The sequence below is a fragment of the Ambystoma mexicanum genome, chromosome 11, assembly GCF_040938575.1.
Source record: "Ambystoma mexicanum isolate Mex_15411 chromosome 11, UKY_AmexF1_1, whole genome shotgun sequence".
NCBI lineage: Eukaryota > Metazoa > Chordata > Amphibia > Caudata > Ambystomatidae > Ambystoma > Ambystoma mexicanum.
Window position 1 is genome coordinate 1,224,190,774 of NC_090934.1, and position 15,119 is coordinate 1,224,205,892.

General features: G+C 46.2%; 1 protein-coding gene across 2 annotated transcripts in view; it reads left to right on the forward strand.

Moving 5' to 3' along the window:
- Positions 1 to 15,119, forward strand: part of STRA6 (signaling receptor and transporter of retinol STRA6) — a 336,152-nt gene that overhangs the window by 178,723 nt on the left and 142,310 nt on the right. For both annotated transcript variants that reach the window (XM_069624589.1, XM_069624590.1), the window contains exons 6-7: positions 460 to 626; positions 1,383 to 1,508. In XM_069624589.1, coding sequence (XP_069480690.1) covers positions 460 to 626; positions 1,383 to 1,508 — 293 coding nt within the window. The remainder of the gene's footprint in view (positions 1 to 459; positions 627 to 1,382; positions 1,509 to 15,119) is intronic.

Sequence of the window (15,119 nt, forward strand, 5' to 3'; positions counted from 1 at the left end):
CAAGCACTGCACTGCGGCACATTTACAAGGTTGGTTGGCACTTGAAAGGTGGCATATCCATTCTCGTAGAACGTTGAGTATGTGGGTGAACTGTAGGAGGAGCGGCATCGCGTGGCTGTGACCCTTAAGATTGGTATCGATGTCCACTCAAAACAATAAAAATTGATGTATTGGTGCAGACGGGTGGTATAGGTGTCCAGCACCTAAGTGGGCATATAGCCTCGGCCTTGAGTATGGGTCTGCAAACTTTGGTTCCCCGGATGTTTGGGACTATAACTTCCATCGGCCAAAGCCAGTATAGACAATGGTGAGGAGTCATGGGAATCGTAGTCCAACACATCTAAATTGACACAGGTTGCAGATCCCTGGCATACAGAGCGCAGCTGCTGGCGCACTCCGCAAAACCATGCGTGTCCTGTATACGCAGCTGCCTTTTATGTGTCTCTCTTTCTCCTCTAGAGTACTGGAAGATTTTGGCTTTGCTCTATTACCCTGCTCTCTACTATCCTTTGCTTGCATGCATGAGCATCCGGCACGGGGCAGGCTACTTCCTGGGCGGCATTCTCTCCTGGCTCCATTGCGGCATTCTTATTTGGCAGAAAATCCAGTGTCCGCAGTCACTCAAGGTAACCGACATGGCAGCACAAAAGAATCTGAGCTTGAAAGATGGTGGCAGCCATGTCATCATCATTGATGTCCGATAGCAACTTTACAAGGGAGCAGACTCCCTGAATCGAAGTGTGGCATTTAACCTCCCAAAAATGGAGGTGGTTCCTGGGTGCTGGCAAACCCCACTGGGAAGCTTTTGGAAAGATGGCAGTAGCAGCACCATCATTTTGGGATTGGTTTACAAACTCCATAGTTCCTCCCTCCACCTGTGTTTGTAGGCATCATGGACTGTTCTAGTGGTGCCACGTGATGGAATGTGATGACTTGCTTAGAATCCCTCACTCACCATTCGACACACTGAGCCGCACACTCCACACCGTGCAGCTGATAGGGATGCCCATTTCTGTATATAGAACCAAACGGCCACTTGCAACCCTCCAATAACAGGGGTTCTCCAGAAGTTTTGGACAAAAACTCCCACCACTCCTAGCCAGCATAGTTATTGGTAGGGTATCATAGAAGTTGTATTTCAAGACACAGATTGAACCTCCCTATCTTAGAAACTCACTTGTGCGCAACTCACCCGCAGACCGTGCCTCCCATTGGGAAGCCCCAACGGTGGTTAAGTAACTCATTGACCGCTGTGTCCTGGCGTTTTCTGGAGGGGTGAAAAATGCCTTAGGCCCTTCACAGGTAGGAGGTGGGCAGCAATCTTGGGAGCGGCAGCTGATATAATAAATAATTTGCAATTTCCCGTATCTCGTTCCCTCCAGTTTCACAGGTACTACGCGCTGCTGTCTGTCCTACCTCAACTTCTCTGCTTCCTGCTGCTCAGCTTCCTGTACCCGGCCTGGCTTCTAAAGAAGTGCAAACAGGACAAGAAATCTGAGGACTCTCAGGTAAGCATAGGCCCTTCCTAAACCGCCCTGTGCTTCTTCTCATTTCCGTTCTTTTGCTCTCCTGGCTCCCAAACACTGCAACTCCCTTCCCTTCTCACTTCGCTCCGCCTCATCTCTTCGCCTCTTTCAATCAAACCTCAAAACCCACCTCTTAACTTCTCTTGTTTCTTTTTTTTAAACCCATATTTAACATAACAGCAGACCTGTGACTTTAATGACAAACCATGTGGACTGAGAGATTGCAGCATAATAAAATACAAACATCGAATTACTACTGCTTGTCAGAGTATTAGATGACATAGTATTGTTTGCAGTACGTTGTCTCATACCTATAAACACTAGCAGGTCAGTCCAGCAGTTCCCTCACCTTCATTTATTCGCAAAAGGTAATCTCGGAATGGTCCCCAAATGTCCTTGGGCCTGCATCTGGGCACAAGCATTGCAGTGTAGCCCTCTTCCCTTTCATTAGCGTAAGATAGTTCCTTGAGCCATTCAATTGTACTAGGGGCAGTTCTGGATTTCCAATATTTCAGAATACATTTTTTTTTAGCTATCATGCATCTCAAATTGAAGAGCCTGCAAACCTTTACAGTGACCGTCATGATGTCTCCCAACAGGTATTTAGGGGGAGAGAGTAGTGGAGATATTTTGGTAATATCATATAAGATGTCTGCGACCTCCCGCCAGAATCTTATAATCATCGGCCAGTCCCAATACATATGGAAGGAGTCCGCAGCAGGCCTGCCACACACATTCATCACTAACATTCGGTGCAAATTTGCATGCAGGGTTGTAGTGCAATTGATTCAGTATTTTAAACTGTATTAGACAGAACTTTACATTAAGGGAAACATCTTTTGTCAGGCGACACCAGTGCAACCATTGTTCTTCATGTATGACAGTGTGCAAATCTTTCTCCCATTTCCCTTTGGCCCTATTGACAGATATCTGATTTATCTGATTGGCATGGCATGCTTTAGACAATCTGGACACAAGCCTTCTGGGGTCTCCACTGCACACTATCATTTCTACAGGCTCACATATATCTGGTTCATGGGGAAACAAAGGCCAGCAACGACGAGCCGTCGCTTTCATTCTAAAGTATGGAGTGACCTAATCGGATAATCAAGTTTAACGAACACCCCGTCAGGGAACAAATCATGTAAGGGCATCACTTCCCCCACATCCCACATGTTCTTAATGTCTTTGTCGTATGTTGGAGGAAGCCCTGTTAAATTCCACAGAGGAGAAAATCCACAGTATGGGGCTGTCACACCTAGCCTCTTAAACAATCTTGACCAGGCGTTTACTGTCGTGCGTACCGGGTTGAACGAACACAAATCCTTGTGTCGGTCAGCAAAGATAATAAACTTCAAGTTTGTTGCTGCAACACCGTATGCCTCTAGGGCCTGGTGTATCGGGTTATTATCAATGGAGTACCAATGGTCAGCATACTGTGCTTGTGAAACAATATAATAGAGCTCAAAATCGGGCGCTGCCAGGCCTCGTTGTTCAAATGGCTCGGCCAGTGCTTCCCATTTCAATTGTGGCACCCCCATCCCCCATACATATTCAGTTGCCAACAAGCAAAGTCTGTCAAAAAACACTTGGCCGGGCCACATTAGGATATTACAGAGTAATATAGTAATTTAAGGACTTCCACCATTTTAAGCAATGAGATTCTGCCATATAATGACATTGGAAATTCAGCCCATAGTCACAGCTTAGTTGCTAGCGCTCCTAGATAAATGTCATGATTGTCGGTAAACAAGCAGCAATGTGAGCGGGAGATCAATATGCCCAAGTACTTGAATCTATGTGGGAGCCATCTAAATTCCAGAAGTCCACCGGCATGTATGTGACATCGGTCAATAGGACTAGTTCCGACTTTTCCTCGTTGATTCGGCACCCAGAGTAGAGCGTAAATGTATGGATCTCTTCCATCATTGGAGCTATATTTTGTTCTGGGAATATATGAAAGTGTATCGTCAACATACAGGGATATGACATATGGTGGCCTTGCTATGCAAATCCCCCTGTATCCGTGTTTATCGCGCATTTTACGTGCAAAAGGCTCTATTGTTAATGCAAAGAGTAGTGGGGACACCGGGCAGCCCTGCCTCATGCCACGCTCCCTATAAAAGTTGGATGACAGCATGCCATTAGTGCAGACTTTAGCAGATGGTTTGAAATACAGCAGCCGTACACATTCTATAAAGGGATCACCCAATTGCATTCGACGTAGGACTGCAAAAAGGAACTTTCATGATACCGAATTGAATGCCTTATCTCCATCTAGCGAGGCCGCCACTATCTTGGCCTTGGGGTTTATTTGAGAGATAATACAGAAGAGTCTATGTAGATTGAGCCCTGTGGATCGCTTCGGGATAAATCCATATTGATCTGGGTGAACAAATGCTGACATATAAGGCAGTAGGCGGGTAGGTAAATGTTTGCGAAGACTTTGCTGTTAGTATTAATCAGCGATAATGGTCTATACGAGGCCATTTCAGATGCTGGTCTATTTGGTTTTAATAGCACTATAATGACAGCCTCGGGGAGCATAGGTGGTAATTGGCCGACCTTTAGGGATTCTTCCCAGACTTTTAACAGTTTGGGTGTCAGCAGTTGACAAAGTTCCCTGTACAGCTCTATTCCTTTCCAATCTGTATCTGGGGCCTTCCCAAATGACAGGCCCATAATTGCACACATAATTTCTTCTAGTGTAAGTGGTTGAGTATTGCTTATGCCTTATTGGAGAGACACAAAAGAGAGACACCATCTACAAATTGGGCTAAACCAGCATCAGTACTCTCATCCGTATTAGTATATAAGGCCTCGTATGTATCAGTGGAATTCACCGTTAATTTCCTCATGTCTGCTCTTTAAATCCGGTTATATGTTGTGTCCCTTTTCAGCGGGTCAGCGGCAATCAGATTTGCGGTGTGCAACAGGATTTATGTAAAATCAGGATTTCAATGGGACCGGAGCTCCGACTCAGGCAGCCATCTTACTTGCTGCTCAGCAGTGCCCCCTTCTCTCGTTTCTTAATTCCATGAATTCCCGCATTCTGATTTTACTTATGTTTATATTTTACCATGATGATTGCACTGCTTTGATATATTTTGTTCAGTGCCTTCGGTGCTTTATAAATTCAATAAAATGAAATGAAAATGACTTCTACGTTTTTCAGCTCCTAGAGCAAGTAGACTGGGTGAAAATCACACACAGCCCTAATGCAATGAGAGTAGATGCTCTATCAAACCTGCAGTCAGCTATCTGGAAAACCATAATTCATGTAACATTTGGAATGTAAAGGCAGTGCTCTCGTTGGCCACACTGCAAGCTATACCAACCAGTAAAGTCTGCACACTGTTCAGCATGCCACATTCTGACCCTACCCACATCATGGAGTGTACCCGCAGCCAATTCCCGTTGATCACCCATGAGGTTTACTGTATGATTGATTTCTGTGTACATATATATAGAATCAAGGGCAACGCAGGTTATATTGGCTTTATATAACCTGCCCTCAGGCCCTCCCTGAAATTATGGGCCCATAAACCTCATTAACCTCCGAGCACGGCCCTCGGTATCTAGCGTAAGTGGGGGTTGTGATGAAATCAACTTCCGGGGCACCCGTGGTCCAGGGATGAATATTGTTTTCTAAACCTTCAATCAGCCCCACACCTCTAGTACACCAGAAGGGATCCAAACAGATTGGAAACGTAAGCAAATTATAAACCTTGTTGTACAATTTTGGTAACGTGGACGGAACGGCAGGCTTATCTCTGAAAGATTGTGGATCATTGGTTAGTTGAAACACAGCAAAAATACAATTACTACCCCTTGATAAAAGGGACTGTCCAGTCAAGGTTGTATAAACATATCTACTTTATTATGATCACAACAGACAGTTTTAGCAGACTCCAAATACAACCTATCCTGTAAAGGAATGTCAAGAACAGACCATTTCAAGCAGGAAAAGGGATGCACTCTGGATACTGACAAGAGAGTAGTCAGTAAAGTAATTAATCTCAATAATTCAAGTATACTTGGTTTCAGCACAAAAGGAGCAATGGGTCGTAAAATGTCACATGGAGCCTTTGGAGAAGGGCCAAGAGGGACCAGGGGGACAGAACCACAATGCACTTTGTACACATCATTCCATGTCAGTCACTGGCATTCCATGCCATGAGAGCAGCCCAAGCCCACAGTTTATACATTCTTAGGTTTAAACTTCAGAAAGCTGGCGGCGCTAGCTTCCCGGTCCTGTCCTCTAAGCTCTGGAATACCCTTCCTAATGCTATCAGAGCAGAGCCTTCCTTCCAATCCTTTAAGATCAAAACCAAAGTATGGCTCTCAGCACAAAACATGAGATATTTGCTCCTAGCATTCGGCTGTACAGTTCATGCGTATGTAACGTTTGTATTCCTCTGCGCACATATCTCTTGTACGTAGATAACTTATCTTCCTGTGACTATATTTTCGTGTGAACCTCCTAGATTCTTATGCTTTAATTGTTAGAGGAACTGTTTATATCCCTCCTGCATGTAGATGCTTTATTCTATTCTATATTGTATATATTTTTGTCATACAGGAGTCCTTCTTGCATGTTTTCTGTAAACTGAAAGAGTCTTCTATTTTTCCATGTATGTAATAGTAACTTTGTTTCCTAAGATATGCGCCCAGATGCCCTTGGGCCCGGCACGCTATATAAATAAACAAAATACAAAATACAAATACCAATACAGGGCAGGGTGCAGGAAAAGACAAGACACAACAGTTGACTTTGGTGACTGCGGTGTAACAGCGGTGCAGTCAGTTGCAGCTGGAGGGGCACGAGTGGCTCAAAAATGTCCTTTAAGGCAGACGTTGGTGGATGCTTGTTGATTCACTCCTCCTATCTTCTTCACTGGGCAACTATCTTGTCCTTGGTTTGGTTCAGAGACTCTCTGGCACTTCCCACCTACGAAGCTTGCTTGCAGAGCCTAGCAGGGCACATTATGTGCTGGCTGTGTACCGGTTCTGGAGCTGTTGTAGGGTCCTCTGGATTCAGTATCTCACTCTCTCTGTTCCGTGGGAGATGTTTAGGGGAGTGATCTTGCTTCTCTCTTTGGAAATCCTGGCCTTCCTTCAGTGGCAGAAGTTGTAAGGCAGACTGTACCTTCAGCCAGGGTTCAAATTATGTCTTCTTTTTACTCCTGTGGAAAGTCTACAGATGATCTCTCAAAAAGATGGGCTCAACACTCTTTTAAAGCCAAATGGGCCTAAGTGATTGGTTTAGGCTGAGCCTACCTTAATGATCCAATCCTGGGTACCCACCAACAATCTCTTGCATTCATGAGGTCATAACCAGAGTGCTTTGCAACATAAAAGGTAAAGGGCTGAAAACATGCAATACTAAGTCCCACGCATCTACCTGTCTGTTGTGGATCAAAGGGTTTCTCTAGTTAATTGAGCTCTGTGTGGTTCCCGATTAAAGCATCAGGTCTCCCTTGAAACTGCGGGGGGACCAGACGTTTGCTCTCCGCCAAACCACATACTCGTACCTTCTGAATTGGGCCCCAATATGCAGATGACTACTATAAATACATAGTTCCAGACAGGTTTACCCCAAAATAACAGAAAAAAGGTGAAATGCACGTTTACTGTGCATTTGGCCTATTATAAAAAATCGAAGTCCATAATACCGAACAATGGAAGCAGGGAGTTGCGGGGGTGTCACCCGCTCCCCTCATTCGGAATCATGGGCTCTGTGTGTTGCAGGGGTGTCCCCCATAAATTAAATGGCCAGCGGGGGAGAAATAAACAAAATCCAAAAAACTCAAATTACAAAATGTGAACAAGTGGGCTTTGCAATTTTGTAATTCAAGCTTTTGGGATTCAGTTTTATAACGTAGATCCGTACCAGACATGACAGATCACTGCCCTTGATACTGAGAGGCGGGAGCTGGCTTCAGGTTGACATAGTGCATATTAAAGGTTGTTGGGGTTTTCCTGTTTTTTGTCAGTCCTGTAACCAGCCTCCAGTGGGCCTGTTTGAATTAACTCTGATTAGTATGCAAGGCTGGAACCAGCAGCTAACAAAGGAAAGGGCAGATCCATGGAGCCTTTTGTTAGTTAATTAGGCAGGCCATGGCAGGAGGAAGATTTTGCCTTTCCCCTTCTGAAATGCTTTGATGTACTCTTGGCTGTTATATTCCAACTAAATATGACAGGGGTGGCGCTGCCTGTAGGCTGTGTCCACCCAGACTACATAGGTCTATGTGTATGTTGTGCAGTGAGCATAAGAAAATGTGTGCGGGTAAGCCCTACACATTTTCCGGAGGTTGATATACCATCATTCAATGTCATTTAAAATTTCCAAAAAGGCCCACGCGAGCACACACCCAATGTGCGGGTGGTCGAATTCCTCACATTGGTATACAGGAAAACGTCCTCTATCTTAAACAGAGGTTGTCCCCTTCAGAGAGATGGCACTAACTGGCCCAGATTCCCTTCACCCTTCTGAGGTTTATAAAGCGAGTACCATGAATTGATTAATAACAGCAACTGGTGTTACAACAGAACTTAGAAATGGGGGAATCCAGCATTACGGGCCATGTCAAACGTGAGATTATTGTTAGTAGTGTTCTGATTGGTAGTGATGTTATTATTAATGTTTATTATTTGTATTATTATTAGGAAGGGTGAGTATGGAGGATATAAGCCAGCTACGTTCTAGTCCCGAGCTGCTAGTATATGGGGGGAACTCCCTTCCCAGGTCTGGCACCTTACACAAGCTCTAAAATTCCAAATTAATAGAAGAAAAGGTGACCGGACAGGGAGAAGTTAAACTCCTTAATGAAAGAGGATTTGGCCTGAATGTGCCCATTCAACAGAGAGAATTTCTTTCTCATGCTTTTTGAGCTGCGTTTCCAAGGCAATGCCTCATTAGCCGGATCTCTGACTTCTGATTGGCCGAGGCGTTGAGCTAAGCCTTAAAGGACAGAACGACCTGCTTCTGAATCTCGGCCTGGGTAAAGCCTTGTCACCAGGGTTCTCTCCAGCCAAATCCCTGGCAGGACCTTTTAGCTTATTAAGAATACACTAAATCCATGTGAAGGGCTGGCAGAAAAAGGTCAACAGATGCAACGATTCTGCCCCTGTCCCTTTCTATTGTAACACCTGGAGACTCGAGGTCAAAGTCAGTGGAATTAATGGGGCACTGGGTTTATTTTTTTATTTTTAACATTTCCTCTCATTTTTACAACCGACTTCACAGTTCTTGAACTGTTATTCCTTTTGAAATAAAATCAGACCTTGTAATTTGATTTTGCAGTTGATCACATCACTTGGGCTCCTGCTGAGCTGGTAAACTAAACCAAAGAAAGAGACGTGAAGTGCACCCCTCTTGCACCTGTGTGGGTGTGGAGGGGACTGTGGGGAGAGCGCGCTACTCTTACATTTGGAGGCCCATTTTGGGAAGCATGGCGGAAGAGACGTGCATACCCATCACGTTATGCATCTAGTTTGTTATCCTAAAACCCCCTGTCAGAACCTCGCTGGTCAAAACAAACAGCTTGTTGCTCGGATCCGTCTCTTTTCGGTATTCATTTTTGCCCCGTTTCCAATCCTTGATGTGTAAGGATTGTTCACGTCAAAGCCTCTCCCCCTGACTCACGTGGGGGGTCATTTTCGGCATCTCCAACAGAATCTCCCAGATCCTGTTCTGAGGAAGAGGGTCAATGTTAACCCCATTATTGCACTACATTTTCAATCTCAGAGCCCCCTCACTCCACCGCCTGCGCCCTTAACCCACCCACCCATCCCCCTCCGACCGTCAGGTTTGGGGAAAACGCAGCAGTCACTGTGCCACTAGTTTTCTTTACGCTTGAACGGTGATAGGCGTGGCCTCGAACAGTTGTACCCAATAGTTGCATCTTAATGGAGGTTTTTTTTGACCGAAGAGAATTAAATCCTTAATGAACCCCATTTCTTTTGCACATCTTACCCACTTGTATGTACACCCACCCAAATCCCTGAAACATGTGGTTCCCATCGCCCCCCTACTGTCCACTTCCACACCCCTCTTTGGGTTGCAGTTCCACTGCTTTTGACCTACTGCTACCTTTGCTGGAGTCCCTACTTTCATAGTTTTTAGATGCGTTCCACCTCCTTTGGGCAGTGGCTTGAGAAACTATCATGCGACAAGCAGGGCGAGTGGGGCCTCAGAAACTATCGTTCCATAAAGAGGGCGAGCGGGGCCCCAGAAACTATCGTGGGATAAGCACGGCGAGCAGGGCTTCAGAAACTATCGTGGGATAAGCAGGGCGAGCAGGGCTTCAGAAACTATCGTGGGATAAGCAGGGCGAGCGGGGCCTGAGAAACTATTGTGGGATAAGCAGGGCGAGCAGGGCCTCAGAAACTATCATGGGATAAGCAGGGCGAGCGGGCCTCAGAAACTATTAAGCGAGAAGCAGGGCGAGCGGGGCCTCAGAAACTATCGTTCAATAAGCAGGGCAAGCAGGGCCTCAGATATCGTGGCATAAGCAGGGCGAGCGGGGCCTCAAACTATTGTGTGATAAGCAGGGAAAGCAGGGCCTCAGATATCGTGCCATAAGCAGGGCGAGCGTGGCCTCAGAACCTATTGTGCAATAAGCAGGGCGAGCAAGGCCTCAGAAACTATTGTGCGATAAGCAAGGCAAGCAGGCCCTCAGATATCGTGGCATAAGCAGGGCGAGCAGGGCCTCAGAACCTATTGTGCAATAAGCAGGGCGAGCGGGGCCTCAGAAACTATTGTGCGATTAGCAGGGCGAGTGGGGCCTCAGAAACTATTGTGCGATAAGCAGAGTGAGTGGGGCCTCAGAAACTATTGCGCGAAAAGCAGGGCGAGCGGGGACTCAGAACCTATCGTGCGATAAGCAGGGCGAGCGGGGCCTCAGAAACTATCATGCGATAAGCAGGGCGAGCGGGGCCTCAGAAACTATTGTGCAATAAGCAGGGCAAGCGGGGCCTCAGAAACTATCGTGCGATAAACATGGCCAGCGGGGCCTCAGAAACTATTGTGCGATAAGCAGGGCAAGCGGGGCCTCAGAAACTATCGTGCGATAAGCAGGGCGAGCGGGGCCTCAGAAACTATTGTGCAATAAGCAGGGCGAGCAGGGACTCAGAACCTATTGTGCGATAAGCAGGGAGAGCGGGCCTTAAACTATCATGCGATAAGCAGGGCGAGCGGGGCCTCCGAAATGATTGCAGGATAAGCAGGGCGAGCGGGGCCTCAGAAATTATTGCGCGATAAGCAGGGCGAGCAGGGACTCAAAAACTATCGTGGGATAAGTAGGGCGAGCGCAGGTGTACTCAATGTTCTGTGCTTTAGCTCAATAGGGTGACAAATGCCCCTTGCCCCCTCCCTCCAAGGTAAGGTAGCTGGTGGGCATTTTATCGTAGAAACACAGCACAACTCCCGATTCTAGAAGAGGATAAACAAACTCTGGGGTGAGGATGGACCTGGACTCCCTGGTCCGCTTTTGGGTGGAATCCCCTCACCCCGCTCAATTGGCAACCCCCGCGTCCTGGTTGACTGCGTTATTGTGGATACTGGGTGTTCTCTGACTGCATCACCCCTTTCCCAGCCGCTTACTGGTACGGAACTTGCAAACTTGTTTTACCCTAGACTAGATGAGAAATTGATAAGTGTATGGAAACTCCTCTCTTTACAAGGGATTCGATTGGGTCGAAGAGATTGCAAAAATGCTAAAGCAAATAAAACAAGTTCTTTCCACTACACAACGACACTCGCACTCGACTTTTTTGTATCTTTTGTATCGTTTGTTTTCTCCACTTCTGGGACTTTACCATTTAGCAAACACCTGCACCCTTGTTGTGAGAGAATGCCATCTGTGATGTTTGAAAGGATCAGGGTCCAGACCCTGTCAATGGGGCGCAGTGACCCATCTCCCCCTGGGGTATGCGACCAATCGAGGCCTTGCCGGAGTCTCATCTACCCCACGGGCTGACCATAGTCCCTTACTCCGCAGAACACGTGAGCATGCGTAAACGTATTGGTGCCACTCTCCTGTCCTTCATGCCTATCGGCCTCGGTTCTGGCCAGGTTGCCAGTGTTTATATTTCAGAACCACATCTCCCAGAAATGCCTGGACCGCAATTGTGAAAAGCTGGAGCGGAGCCACAGAAACAAACTGGTTATCTCAAGCTTAGCAGTGCAGAAAATCTAACTCGCATGATGGACAAGATACAACCTCACACCAATGGACGGACCCCGTGCAAGCTTACCTGTGAAAGAAGATAGACAACGATGAGCTATTTGTACCTGTAGCAGCGTTGGTCCCATCTGAGAGCAAAAAAAGGGAGGGGCCAAGCAAACCCGTTGACCCTTCTGTGACCCACTCCAAGCCAAGGGGGAAATTTAGAAATTGATTAGGCCCACAGGACAGGCGATCTGGAAAGCCAATGGGAGCCGGGAGGAGCAATAGAACTGGGATCAGCTGGGCTATAAAAACCCAGCCAGGCTGGATCAAGTGGATGGGTGTGCGGGTGAGGTCATGAAGAGAGTTGGAGGGCCAAAAGACTGGACAATGGAGAAGAGTGGTGGAGAGACTGTGGCGGTGTTTGAGAGAGGGATGTTATTTTATTGTATGTGAGAGAGAGTGATACCGATTGGGAAAGTGCATTGTAATGTGTTGTGTGGATGTGGGCGAGTGTATGTTAGAAGACACAGAGAGTAGAAGCTTAGAAAGAGTGTAGGTGTGTGTCGAGAAGTGTGTACATTTTAGAGAGGGAGAGTGTGTCAGAAGGTTAGTGAGCAGCAATGATGGAAGGGAGGACATTAAAGAGTAGGTGAGGAGTAGTAAATGGAGATAGAGGGCTAAGGAGCGTGGTGAGATCAGAACATTGCGTGAGACTGGAATTAGAGAGGTGGAGGGAGAGGGAGTGTAGTGAGTTCAGACACAAAGGGGAGAGGTGTAGAAAGAGGGAAGAGCAAAGGCAGGGGGAGAGAGAAAGATAAAGTAAATCAGTAAGATTCAGGGGGAAGAATGGGGGATAGAAAGAGATGGATAGCCAGCAGAGGAGAAAGATACGAGCGAGCGAGTGAGAGAGTAGAAGAGAGAGAAACTAGAGTGGCGAGATCTTGGGGAACTGACCAATCAGAAGGCTAGGCACCATCAGAGCGTCTCAGAGGGAGATAGTTAGAAAAGATGGTCTTTAGGACTTGCCTTGGACAAGACAGTACGGGTCACTGATTGATAACTACAACCACGGGAGATCTTAAAGGGAAGTAGGAATGCCCAGGCTAGGGTAGAGGGAGTCCACGGGAGGTCTAAGGGAAGATGTAAGGACCCTCTTAGTGTAGCCCTCAAAGAGGTTTCTGAAGCACATTTTGGAAATGTTTAATAAAAACGTGGTTGTTGGATTCCTGGTGTTATTCATTGAATAACTTGAGCTTTTTTGTTTTGTATTAATCATATTTTGCAGGTCACTCTGTCTCAGAAAGTGAGGGCTGCAAATCAGACACCCCCTTTTCATAATGCTCATGGCTAAAAAGTATCGTTCACACACATAGCTCTACTGAGCCTGTCTACTGACACCTCTCACCAGCTGCCTTGTGGTTTGGCATCCTGGCAGTCACAAGGTGATATGTGGACTCCTACCAACAACTATTGGGACAAATGTCCAGATGGCAGGATGTACTTTTAACTGTGGGAAGTCTGCATCTAAATTGAATAATAGAATTGTGAGCCCCAGGATCTGGCAGCAGATGACAAATCTAAGTGTAAGTAAGGTCTGGTTATGACATCGTTATCGCTGGCACGCCAGAATTATATAGGCCAAAACTGTCATTTTATCAGCATGGTTTCTCGTGACACACCTGGTCAGGGACTCCTATGTATTCCCTGTCTGGGTCTGACGTTGACCCAAAACAAAGCATTTGGGAATGGTGCCAGCAACTGCATTTGTTTCTCCTGGGACAGGCTTGTCACCTTAAAGGAAGATGGCAACTGCCCCCAGGGGAAGGCAGAGGTTCTATGCTTGAAATACCATGTTCTGATAGGTGTTCGGAAGGCATGGTATCAACAGTAAGACAGACACAAGTGACCATAGTTCAAGGGTGTTTATTGAACTTCAATTGGGTTTGAAAAACGCCTATCTAATCCTAAATCTAAAGATTAGAGAAAGCTATGACCATCAAATAATAATAATGCAGTCCTAGTGGTGTCTTGTCCAAATAAAAAGGCCTATACCAATAAACCTATTGCCAATCCTTACCTCTGAATACAAATAGTGTCAGGATATTAAAGCCGTTGGCTTCCCCTCCCCACATTTTCAGCACGGGATAAGGCAGCACACTCGAGCTTAGCACAGTCTCTGGCACAAGGGTGCAGTTAAAAACTTCAACATCATGGCCTTCTGTGCCAAAGTCTTTGTCGTTCAAAGTCTTTTCTTTCAGAAGGCCTGATACAACAAACAAATAATAAAGTTCCTTTCCTTCCAGGATTCTCCTACGAACACCTTGCTCAAGTAACTTACTGTTCACTTTGGATCCCCTCTGCTTAGCTCAGATTCATTGTAACACAAAGTTCGTATTTTCACATGTGCACAGTTTTCTTAGGATTTCCACGTGTCCAATTTATTGGGTGATTCACAGTCCACCCTGGATCCCCCTCTGCCATGCTCCGATTCGTTCTAACACAAAATCTTCTGTCAGTCTCCCTCTGCCGGGCTTGCACAAATGTATCTATTGTAACACAATCTGGCTTTAACACAAAGCTTTCAATTGATCTCCCAACATCAGGCTTGGATCAACTTTATCTATTTTTGCCATCAACTTTCTTTACTGTATCAACATTGAAGACTTTTGATTGTGCACAGGATTTGGCTTGACCCATTGCAGGACCACTTTGATTCCCAATCTTTTGCCACTCTTTCACTTTTGTCAACTCTCAGCTGGACACCTTACAGAGACCTTCGATTGAGCACGCACGCGGTGCTGAACCACTCTGTCAATGGTATTGTATATCTTGGTTTCAAAGTTCAATCACTCATCTGCAGTCTTTACTTGCGTTGGTTCACACATGTTTTATACAATGTTTGTTCCAGTGCTCGCCATACAATGTTGCCGCTTGCAACTTTGGCTTCAACACAGACCGGTCTTGTATCTGTCTCCCCAACTCACTGGCTGTGTTCATTTCACTGATGCTGCTTTGTTGTTGGAACCAAGGACAGTACCACGGCAGCTGGCGATTCTCCCTACCTTGATTATCGATGCAGGAGGGAACACAGTATCTCCAACACACAATGCAGGATTCCTCAGCCTGGTTCCTGGTTTTCTGCTTTCTGTTCTCAAGGCTCCATGAAAGCAACGGTTCCTTGTCGAAAAAAGGTCAAGGGAACTTCTCTCCTTGTGATCCCCTTTGTTTTCGCCGTCTTTCTCCTCATTTTAAACTGCCATCTTGGAACTGCTGTTTCTTCGTCTGCTTTGCCTCGCTCAGAGTGTGCTCTCATGCTCCGCCTTTTATCTGTGTGGAGAAGTGTAATGGAAGTCAGGTGTGCGTGGTAGTCAGTAATTGTCTGACCTTGTCTGACCATTGTATTGGGACACGTCAGGTA